General features: G+C 37.2%; 1 protein-coding gene across 1 annotated transcript in view; it reads right to left on the reverse strand.

Moving 5' to 3' along the window:
- The window catches only part of fam13a (family with sequence similarity 13 member A), a 100,987-nt gene that overhangs the window by 23,310 nt on the left and 64,923 nt on the right, over positions 1–12,754 (reverse strand). Inside the window, exons 10-13 of the mRNA XM_088909914.1 lie at positions 7,363–7,404; positions 6,772–6,951; positions 2,106–2,289; positions 166–236 (exon numbers count right to left, since the gene is read on the reverse strand). Of these exons, the coding sequence (XP_088766040.1) occupies positions 166–236; positions 2,106–2,289; positions 6,772–6,951; positions 7,363–7,404 (477 nt within the window). The remainder of the gene's footprint in view (positions 1–165; positions 237–2,105; positions 2,290–6,771; positions 6,952–7,362; positions 7,405–12,754) is intronic.

Here is a 12,754-nt window from a genome sequence, read left to right on the forward strand (position 1 = left end):
GACATTGTTATGAGAAATAATCATGAGTGAATGCGTTTCAAATAAAGCAAAGACAAAACTTTTAAAGCTTAAGATACAGTATGCAACACTGGAAGGCTCACCTAATAATTGTTCATTAAATATATGTTTTCACACAAATGTATTAAATTATTTTTGTAATCCTACCTTTTTTCTTCTACAGATTCCATGTTGCTGGTGCTTGGTTTATCTTGCAGTCTAGATGCTCCAAAGCATTCCTGTATTGAGACAAGTACAGTATTTAGCAAAAGGATAGTATTTGAATGGACAATAAAATGTTCAATAACCTTCAGCATTCATAGCCAAAACACCAAAATACAGACAGTGCCTGGTGTTCATCAACACATTTTTCTGCTACATTGAACCAGGTATACAAATATTAATAATTTGAAAAATCAGAATTTCACTTGAAGGTTGGGATGAATAAGATGTGAAAACATCATGTCAATGTGACAACTTTGTATAGGAGGCAGGCCAATTAAACAGAAAAAAATAAATCCACAATACTAAGAATCTAATAATAAAAATATCTAATAAATAAATATCTAATAATCCAAGACGTATTCAAACTCCCAACAAACTTATTTGAACAAATGCCAAATTAAGTGTTTTTCAGAGCTCCTTTCACTTTAAGATAATCAACTTATTAATACCATTTGTACACTACACCTCACATTTAATAAATATGTAAGATCATTAATCTTTACAAGTATAGAAAATTAAATCCACACTGTCATTTTTTTTTGGTACCAGAAAATAAACACATAAAATAACAGGTATTTAACCTTCATTCATTGGCTGCCCCTTGGCATCTTACATTATAGCATGGACAGAAACCAAAAATAAGCAATCAAAATATAAAAGATAAAAATAATTAACAACAACTCATTGTCAGACTTCTGCAAGAAAGGAAAAAACACAGCAACATATTAACCTCATTTAATTTAATTTAATTTAATGTTTTAGATCCTTGTCAGATAAAATCAAATAATAATAATAATAATAATAATAATAGATCTTTAAAAACATTTAAAAATGGTTCAGGGCCTTTAGAAAAACATTACTTGATAACCTTGCCCGAGCACTTTACATTAAATTGTGAAACATTATTTACTCTCTGAAAATTGGTATTTGTGAACCTGACTTCCCAACAAAAAAAAGCACTCTTGATTCCAGGAACAATGTAAATCTGACCTTACTGCTCTGATTCGAGGCAACACGCAAACTTCACCTTAATGCCACAACTCTTTTTTGTTCCTCTGAAACGTAGATATAGGTTGAACTGTGCTTAACCTCCTAATGGCCTGGAAATAGCTGAGCAAGCATTCCACACAAGGTGTTGCATCAGCAACCCCCCTGCCAGCCCACACCAGCTAAATGACTGCCACTGCTGCGCTGACAGACACTGACTGGCTTTTGTAAGAATCCAAGTCTTACATGTGATATTGTACTGAACAACAGCTGTGTTGAACCTATAGTGTGACCTCCACATCTCCACTTAAGGAGCAAATCCATATGTCTAGAGGAACATGGTGAGGATTCAAATTATATAGCAAATACAGCAATAATAAATTAGACAGTTTAACAGAAATAATAACTTTATATACTGAGAAAACTATGTAATGTCAGTTCTTGTTCTTGTTCAATGCTCGATGGTTAGTGTACTAATGGTTTCCAACAAACACGCTCTTAAACAGGTCTCTCCGCACTTTTTTTTTTTCAAATGGGCTGAAATGGACTAAAAGGCATCAACACGTTTTATATTGGGAAAAACAATCACACCTGAGTGGTTTTGCAAATGGGTACAGTGTTACAAAGGCATGTAATTACCCATCAATTAACTTGATCATAAGCTATGTTGCCAGTAGCACTAGTCTGTGACAATTACAATTATGACTCTTAGGAAACAAAAAGACTGCAAGTAGAGAAAAAAACAAAGAAAACAGATTATGTAAGAGAAGAGTTTAAAGCAATAAAATTATTGGCTAATATTTAATTCAAGAGCACAGTAAATCAGAAAATGTGCACACCACAGCAGTTTCATATCAGCCTGTTTTGCTTGGCTTGCAGAATACTGGGATGCTTACAATGGGGCCATCTTGCTTTTTGGTGTGCGCCAAAAGTTTGGAGTTGAACTTGTGCTTCTTCGGTCTCGTGCACTCCTCAATGGGACCACTGTCTCGCTGCTTCGTTTCTGCTTCTTGCAGGGCCTGCTGTCCATCTTCACTGCTGCCCAGCACTGAAGGAATGTTCTCCTTATTGATATCTTCCCTAGAAAATGAAAAGGTGCCCTTTTTCACAAAACAGAATCAAAGAACAGAATTTAAAGCAGATTCGGTACACTTGCAGTATTATCTGTTAGTGAATCAACAGGTCTTTTTAAAATTTGCGAGATTCAAGCAAACCTGTCTTACGCAATCTTTTTGTAAGGTTAGGTAAATTCTGTTGTCTCAGGTCTCAGTGCCTTATAAGCCTCAGCCTTACATTCATTATGAATTATCCAACAAAATGTGACTTTGTAACTTTGAAAACAGACTATAAACTATGTATTCAAAACACTTAGGTGGAGAAATTCCTGTTGTTTCCTAAAGGGAATTAAAGTGCCTAACTGATTTGAATATGGGGCCATGTGTTTTTTTCTGAATGTAAATATTTGTTCTTTAATTTTATTTAAATTTTATTACCATTTTATTACCCTGCTACCATTTAGTCATTTATAGTATGCAAGATAGCCTTCTGTCATGGAAAACAAAAAACCTGTTTGTAAGGAATCAAAAGTCAGACATTGTGCAAACGAATCTTGCTAATCTTGCTATAAACGTTTCCTACCACAGTAACGACGGATTCCATTCACAGTTTTTTATAACTGGCACTGTATGACGTCATGAACAAAAACAGCCGATCTCATGGATTCCAGGATTTCAAAAACATAACTTCCAATCCCGTCTTAGCTTCATTAAAACTACATAATTCAGACATCCGGCGTAACAAAATTTTGTTATCGTATAAGAGCAGATGAATGAAAAGAAATCACCCCATATTATGCCATTTTATATCCACAGATGGTGCCACAGATCCACAGTCCCCGCCAAGATATTCCAGACAGTGTTTAACCATGGCAAATTTGCTTTTTTAGGCAAAATACCATTTTCAGCATGAAGACAGAAATCCTATATTTAATCTCCTTCTGAATTTTTTAATGTGCTTTTAATTATAAAACATTGTGTGCACTGCATGGATTGAAATGAACACAACATTCAAAATAATTTCCTACCAGCACATTGCACCATTTTAATATAACATTCCCTGATTTAAATCACACACCTTTAACTTCTGTATAAAGCCTAACATTGTTTGTCTTTTGAATATGATATATAAAATATAAATAAGGTCTTTTTGTAGCTTCCTCAAGCTCAGCATTCCCCATCTTAAATTAAAAGCTTATGTTTGTGCTACACTCATGTAACACTCTGCACTTGTCAACAGTAAATGCCTTCCCCTGTGTGTTTGCCCAGTCTTGAATGTTGCTTAAATCTTTTTGATTTCCTATTGGGCACTAGCTGAGAACCTGACTGTTGTACTACATATTCCAATATATACAAAAGACCAATTATATCAATTAAAAAGAGCAGTAGTCCTAATACAGAACCCTGTGGTACTCCACTAATTGTTAAACTTCTTCTTCTAACAGAGCATTTACCCCTCATCTGTATAGTATTTTCCATTCATTACCTACTTTTCAAACAAAAGTAATGGGTTACTTTAAAAACCTACCACCTCCAACTTTTTATGACGAACTTTATCAAATGTCTCCTGTGAAAGTTAACATACCATGTAATTTAGATTACACCCTTATCCAAGGAAATGCGCAATACATATATAAAAGAAAATCCCCAGAATCCTTTCTCTGTACAGATGTGTCTTTACTTTAGTTCTAATTATTGTTTCCATAACCTTAAATTGAATAGTTACAAACTGTTAATAGTCATTAACAGTCCATAATGACTTGGTTCAGCTTTGTCATCCTTTTTAAGGATGGGTGTTAAATGAGTAATTTTCCACTCACTGGGTATCACTAGTAAGTGACTGTGTGAACCATTTTGTTAATGGCCTATGAATATCATAGCAATGGAGCTAGCAGGACACACATAATTTCACAAGTAGGTACTTCTTGTTTTTCAGTCTTTATGTACCATAGACCTGCTAAGACTAGCAGTTTTTTCTATTTTCCATCATTCCATTATCACTGATTAGCATGTAACTACCTGTACAGTGCCTTGAATTTGTGCAAGACTGCCTAGGGACACTTATTGATGCCTCTGTAATCTTCGCTGCTGATGATGTATTCGCTACCTTCTTTATCCACCTTTATCTTCCCACTAGCCAGCATGCTTCAGAATGCCACAATTATCCTTAATATAAAATGATCATTTTATCCCAATAATTGTATTGGGAGTAAGGATCTTGAGGTTTGTTGCTAAAGAAAAGTCAGATATACAGTACAGAGTAATTGAATATCAAACATAGCAGCCTATATACATGTACAGTGCAGAGCCTATATACTATACACCTATGGCAAAATACCAAGCACAGATATGAAAGAAACAAGCACGTCTTTATGGTCTTTTGAATATAGAGGAGTCTTGACACAGACAATTATGCAAAATTACCAGTTTTAAGGCTTGTCAACTTGCCTTGGGCAATCAAAACGTTTGCTGTAAAGTTTTCCAGTCTGTCCAACCTACCTGCTGATCAACTGGACAAGGTTTAATATATTTAGTCACTTCACTACATGTTGGAAGTGTACTGTATGTAGTGTATATGTACTGTAGATGTTCTGTAAGAAAAGCCCCTTCTCCTTGTTGATGTATTAGTATGGCATCATTTAACACCGTGTTGTGATGGTATGTGGCTGAGCGGCTGAGAGACCAGAGAAAGAAAAAATACAGGCATTCTCACCAGCCGAAGAGAGTCAGATCTGCTGTGGCTGTTTGACCATTCTCCTAATAAAAAGACTCATTAGACAGGCCTTAATGTCTAATTGCATAGTCATGTAATTAGACTAATTTAAGGGTAACATTTAGAGCAGGGAGAAGGATCATATTTCTTGCAGTTTAAAAGGGAGAAGCACCAGTAGGTTAAGAGGGAAAAACAGGGCTTTCTCTGTAGGTTGAGATTAGAAGGGAGAAGGGCACCACAGCTTTCTCATCAGTTAAAAGCTGGGACTACAGGTGAATTCAATGAGGCCAAAAGCAGGCAAGTTTAACACCAGGGTCGGTCTCCCTCTGTCCTGGTTTCACGGCTTTCCAGATTTATTAAAGGTTTAAGCAAATAAGGTGCAGGTAACATTTAACAAGGGGTTCATGAGTACAGGTACTTCATGCTACCAGGTAAGGGGGATCTGCCACAACTAGTATATGTTTTTATATATTAAAAACACTTTATATACAGTATAGCGTGCTGCAAATAAAATTAAGGGTCTCCAACTCTGGTCCTGAAACCACAATTCATTAACTGTTATAGGTTACCCTAAATTACTTATTTCTAACAACTGGGAACATTTGTGAGGGATCAATTAAGTATATAATTGGCTTAATTAAACAAATTATGGTGGTTGAGACCTGAAAGGCAGTTAGATTTTTATTATAAATGATCTCTAAATGCTTTCAAGTTTTAAAAGCTCTCCTGGAGCTCTCCTGGACTATGGTTGGAGACCACTGCAAAACAGTATTAAAATTAACACTACAACTGCTACATGCCTTGCAATCTCATCTCATCACATCATAACGTGCTCAAAATCCAGTTTTAATAATGTAATTTCTTAAAAGACCAGTTATCTAGCTACAGAATTCACCTTGTTTGGGGAACAACAGTAGTCAATAACACATACATGAACCTCAAAATAAGAAATTAGTCTGCAACAGCCTTACTGTTAGCAGTTTTTCAGGACATTAGAAAATAGAATGTAAATAAACAAAATGAATTATTTTATCCGTGTTGGGTAATTCACTGGATAATTGAGTTAAGCATAATCTGCATTCAGAATTGTATGTTTTGCAACAGAAGTGTACATAAACTAAATGAGAATTTCTTAAAAATGGTTTTGACCTAGTTGTTTTCCTTTTCAACTTGCACAATTACACTGTCCTCAGCTAAATACTGATATTTGCACTTTATCCCAATCTGCTGCTTCCATCAACTACATTCTTTCACATGCATCTTCATACAGGACAGTATTCAAACAAGAAGATCAGTTCTAAATGCAAAACTATGCTTTTTTGCTGTAATGACATAAATCAACAACGCTGCAAAGCAAAACCACATTTCAACATGGGAATCCATGAGAAATCCAGAAAAGTGGTTTGCTACGCAGTTCTGTGTAAACGATTAATTTTAATACTGCTATCTACTATACTGCGTATAATAGGACATTTATAATAATACTTGTATGTATTTTTTTTGTTGTTTAGTTTTGTATGAAGAAAACCATAGAATTGATTAGCATTTGAATGGAGGATAATCAGAAACAAGGCTGTACAATGTAACAGTGAATGCACACCACAGACACTGAAATACAATGGTAAAATTAGAAAATAATTTTGCTTGGAAGTGCAGTTTTTTTCATGTGACTGGGCTCTGCTGTATAGTGCAGGCTAACTATTTAAGGACATATCTGGAGTCAAGGGAGTTCAGCTCTAAGCAGGCTCTTCTTCTCTGAAACACAGAAGAGGCACTCATAGTAAGTGGTCTTACGTGTCTTTGTGTTTCCACACTTCATCCTGTTCCTTCTGATGGCGGCGTCTCTGCCTGGCCGTCACTGCTGTGGAAGTGGAGGACAGCCCTGATTCAGAGTCCTCTGAACTTTGACCTCCACTCCCATGCATATCAAAGAGGTGCTGCTCCACTGCTGACCTGATAGTCTTTTCCAGAAGGCTGAAAACAGAGGGTTATTTTTCAGGAGGCTGCTGTGACTGGTAAATCTGAAACAACAAAGTGTCAACTAAGTCACAGAGCAACACTAAAGGGTTTAGTGTGTGGAAATGTGTTTTTAAAAATCCACTGTTTCATTTTAGAAAACGTGCAAACAGACAGAACAAATTACTTCTGTAATGTTTTTCAACAGACATTATATTAGCTTCAAACATGCTATTATTTAGAATATATCTTGTTAAATAAAAGCATATACTAAACTCTTTCACACCAAATACTGCTTTCACTGTGTGAAATTTAAGATTTTTGCAATTCATAAGACTTTAAAAACAAAATTAGCAGATAGCAGATATTAAGCAAATAGAAAATTAGGGAATTCTCAATTTTATTAATTTGAAATGCAAGTCCGCTTACTCTTCAGAGCCGGGTTTGCTGTTAACAGAGGGCACTTGGGCACTGAAAAGAAAAGCAGAGACAATACTAATTTATTTGACAACTGGAAGCTTAGGCAGCAACTGCAGAAAACATCCCATCACTCAGGGTTTCCTGATGTCCTATACAAAGCCAGCTAACCGAATCCACATGTTGGATTAGATTGAGCTCTCTGTCAGCAGCAATTACTCCTCAGGAAACCGTGTGATGGGATCATCACTGCCTCATTCTTCTGTTCTGAGGCTCTCCAAAACATGTAACGGAGAGTTTCCCATGATTCACAGTGCTAACCTTACACTGCACCCCACTAACACACACAGTTCAAACACAATATAGGAGAATTAGACAAGCAGAATGATTAGACGTAGCTGAGAATTTCAGTTTGGCTCTTCCTCTCAGTATCAATCTGTCTGGGAGCTGTAAGTGGCAGTGCAGCCGTTTCCCTCCTCACTGTGTCTCCACAGGCAATGTAAAGGTGCTGCACAATAAAGCTGTAGGCAGTTTTGCTCTGAGGAGAAAAAAAGCCATTTCTCCACAGAAAGAAGAGAAGGGCAATGTAACTTTACAAATGTTCTCCCCGATCTGATCGCCTCCAAGAGCAGCATACTCCTCTTGAATACTAATTACTGTACATCCAGGCACCCTTGTGTTTTTATTTGCATAAAAAGCAATGATTCCAGTCAGATGCAGCAGACATGCTCCTGTGCTGACTGCTCCGGTATATAAAATGCAGTTCTTTAAAGCAGATTGTCTGCACCACAAGACACATTAGGCTGCATCCCTACCAATGTTTGGCTTCTTAAGCAAAGTAATGGAATGTAGAGTCAAACCTTGCTTTAGACATAAAATCCCAGATCCTGGTTTTACCAGTATTGTACTCAAAACACTCAAATGCTATTTTTTTAAATACTCAGTTCATTTTAACACAGCTTACTATTTTTCCAACAAGGCAGTGGAAACTAGTTGTGACTGTACATTGTTTTCTTCCCACTTTGAAAGTACTTATGTTCAAAGACCTAAAGTGTGACAGATAAACCATTAAATGTATTACACAAATTCAGGTCCGCTTGAATCACCAAAGATAGAGGTCTGAGCTGTGCATTCAAACCCCCTTTCAATTACCCGTTCTTCTGAATTGCTGCAACAATTTAAATTAAACTTGGCCGACTTCAGCTACAACCAAAGCTTTGTAATGTTTCCATCTGAAAAGTTTCTCCACCCACAGAAGGTCATTACATGTTTGGTGAAGCACGGCCTGTAACTCTAGTAACTCTTCTATAATATGTTGGTTTGGTCAATTAACTCCAACTTGGTAGGTATCATCACGATGACACAACAAATACAATACAGCAAAACTGGGTTCCTTCTTCAAACAGGACAGCGGCCTAAAAGCCACTTGTTCTGTTGTCGATACCTATCCTGAACTGCTCTTGAGAAAATAAAACCCTTTCACCAATTAATTCCAAACATAGGAGGTATCATTTAAGCTTAATAAATGTGATGTGTTGAAGTGGGGTTTCAGTTCAAAACCATGGTGACTGCCTGACCATCATTCTCTTCTGAAAATTCACCTCAGAATCACACCTCACAGGTTCTAGCCAACATGCATCCCGTAACACAAATTGGCCAATTAACTAAATTTAGTATGGTAAAATGTCTCTTGCATACAAATCAAGAACGAAACTGCCATTAAAAAAAACAGACAGATTCTAATTTAGAATACTCAGATTATTTATCATTTGTATTATAAGTTAAGTGTTTGTCAGGGTAGTCTCTGGTTCCCCCACGGCCCTGAAGTGGTTAGAAAATGGATGGATAGGTGGGGTGGATAATAATTAAAGTAGGTTTGGCAAAAGGAAAGATCATAAGGTACTTAATGAAACACTAATGACTGAACAACACAAACTCATAATTTCTTTAATTATTAACTTTGCTGATTCTGATAACTCTGAAGAAAAGTTGGGCACCCATGATTTAAGGTGCTGATTTACTGGTGGTATTCTGAAAAATACAGTTTTCCACACTGTACTGCTCCAACTGGATCAGAGTTTTACAGCTCCTGTACAGACACAGAAATCAGTGATGGTCTCTCCTGTGTTCCTGTGCTAACCTGTTTAGCCACTACAAACAGCCTAGATTATGTTTTAATCATTGAATAATGTCATTATTAAACATGCTGACATTGGTGCCCATATTGTAAATCTCAAAGCATTACATTAATATAAAAAATAATGAGATAAACACAACGGTCAATTTTTAGTTTGCTACTCTTTCTCTGAAATGTCCTTCAGTTATTTCAAGGTAAAAAAGTGAAAAAAGTCTGGGGTTCCTGTCACAAATAACACAAGAAAACACTTGCTTATTTCATTGCAACCAAGCTCAATCATCCCTCGACTAAGCAATACCTTACACCTGCATGCAGAACCAGTGAAGGGATCACTGACAAACTCAACGCAAATCTGATCATTCTTGCCTTAATATTGTCTGCTATAGATGACATGGTTATCCAGATACAAGCTCTCAATACCTTCCGAAACTACATAGCAATAACCTCGACTTGAACATAAATAAAACGAAAGAGCTTATAGTGGACTTTCGGAGACACAGGCCACACACTCACAGCCCACTCAGTATTGATGGAACGGAAATGGAAACAGTTACCAGCTTCAGGTTTTTGGGAATTCACATTTCTAAAGATCTAACCTGGACTGTGAACACTGACTCTGTCTTGAAGAAGGCTCAGCAGCGCCTTTATTTCTTGAGCTTCCTCAAGCGATGGGGGATGCCAGTACCTGTGGTGGTGAACTTGTGGTACTTGTGATCACCATGTGCTACGGGAACACCTCTTCTCGAGAAAGAAAGGCACTGCAGAGAATGGTCAATATGGCCCAGAAGGTCATCGGCTGTGGTCTCACCAAGATTAACCAGCTCTATGAGAACTGCTGCCAAGGTAGAATTGGCCATCACAGAGGACAGTCACCACCCCGGGCATGAGCTCTTCACCCCACTGCCCTCAGGCAAGAGATACAAGAGCATACGGACACTTACCACCAAATTCCTCAATACCTTCTATCCACAAGAAGTGCGATTGGCGAACATGCCCCTTGGACCACACCTATACCATCTACCTCATTATGATTTCTTATTTATTTATTGCACATCTCCAGTCATTGTTTACATGTCTGCATTGTTTACATTCAAACTGCTTACTGTTTACTTGAACATTGTCTACTGTTTGTTTGTATATTGTTTTGATGCACTGTCTTTGCCCTTGTTTTAACAATCGAGAGACTTTCTGTAAGTAAGAATTCCATTGTACCAGTACATGTACCGGTTACATATGGCAATAAAGTTCAAGTTCAAGTTCAAGTTAAAATAATTACTGTTTAGATACCAAAGTGTCACAAAACAGGCTCCTGTAATCCCAAGAGTGTACTCTAGTGACAGAGCAGAGTGTGCAGTGAGCAGAACTTTCTGTACCTATTCCACAACTGCAATCTGCATGTTGCAAATGAAGTTACTCAGAGCAAGATCAGCTTGGTACGATCATATCCTGTGCTCTCAGAAGTTATGTGGCAAATTTCCAGACCTCTCTCTTGATGTATCAAGAAGAAACTGCAAACAGGATTATCATTCTTTTACCCTCTGGTAAACAACCCTCAGGACACCTTCCCTAACACTGCTGAGTTTGACGTACAGTACTAAGTGTGAGGTAAGGAAAACTGGTTGCTGGAAAAAAAGAACTAAACCACTACCAAAGGAATGACAAATGCAGTGCATTGGAATCCTACATTCAGAAAACATACAGTACAGTACAGGCATAGAATAACAAGGCCATATAATAAATAACCTTTAGAAAATGAAATCTCTGCCACAAAACAATTTCTGAAGTGTACAGGGACTGGATCTCATCAAACACTTCAAAGTATAAACACCTGTCCTTCTTATACAATTAAACAATTCCTATTGACCTTATGTACAATAATATACAATCTAGGGATATCGGTTAACCTAACCAGCCCCTCTGGGAGGGTGCAGGAAACAACAGCACTAACCACTACACTCTACCGTGTTGCCCATATCTCAAATTTATTTAACATGTGGTTTCATGTTTCAAAGCACAGTTGCTAAGTTTTGATTTTTACCTAAAAAGAATAAGAAACAAATATATTCCAAACTAGTGTGACACAGTGGCGCAGTGTTTATTATTGCTTCCTCGCCGCACGGAGGCCCTGTGTTCACATCCAAACCTGGGATGCTATCTATCTGGACTTTTTATGTTCCCTCTGTGTTTACATAAGGTTCCTACAGGTGAACAGTCCAAAAACATACTGGTGGGTTAGTCAGCTTCTTGGAAAATGGGCCCTGGGTGTGTGCCCTGTGATGGACTGGCGTCCCATCCAGAGTGTATCCTGCCTTACTTGGCAGGATAGGCTCTGGCTCCCCTGTGACTGAATTAGAGGAAGATTAGAAAATGGATGGATAGATGGATTCCAAACTAAATACTGTATATAGTCTACAAAATTCTAATCTTGAAAAAGATACATACTGTAAATTAATAAATTGGTTTTACTCATCAGAGGTGAGGCCAGTAACCAGACAAGGTCCTCAATAAGCAGATATCGCTGCTGGTATTATCCCTATAGCATCTAAGATTGCTGCTGCTTTGCATAAAACTGAATTCAACATCAAAAGTATTTACCTCACAGGGTCCTGTTTAATCAGACGAGTGCCTTCTGACATATTTTAAGTGCTGGTGAATATTAACCTAAATAATAATAACAAAACTTAAACGTCAGATGTTGCAGAATCATACATCTACAATATGAACTCACATCTCAATATTTTAAAAAAATATTTTAAGAAAAATCTTTGTCAAGTAATGTGGTACACTCACTCGGGTTGTTCTGCACAGCCGTGTACAGTAACTGTGAAATGGCCAAACGTTTGGATCACAGTGTACCTCCACAAACTGTTCCCTCCTGCCACTTGATTCTTCATCATGTTTTTAGAAGCAAAACACTGCTTAAAAACATAAAAGAATAATACCTCGTCGCTCCTGTCAGTTCTGCTAAAATCATAGAAACCAACTATGCAAAATTACTTTTGAATCTTGAATTTTGACTGCAACAATAATATGGGGTTTTGCAGACTGATAAGAATCATAGTCACTTTTTGCAATGTATTGCATTTTTAAAACGCCGTTTTACAGAGTGCTAATAAATTGGTGCTTCGGATGTAAACTACAGTTTGTTTTAACTTGTAAATGCTGGACCATTGGAAGCAGGATTTCCATCGGCAACTTACAAATGAGAACAGACTGCTGTTGTGTTTGGCCTGTTATACTTGTGGCGATTTCTTCCCATCCCCCCTG

The sequence above is a fragment of the Atractosteus spatula genome, chromosome 1 (assembly GCF_055471065.1).
Source record: "Atractosteus spatula isolate fAtrSpa1 chromosome 1, fAtrSpa1.hap1, whole genome shotgun sequence".
NCBI classification, from domain to species: domain Eukaryota; kingdom Metazoa; phylum Chordata; class Actinopteri; order Semionotiformes; family Lepisosteidae; genus Atractosteus; species Atractosteus spatula.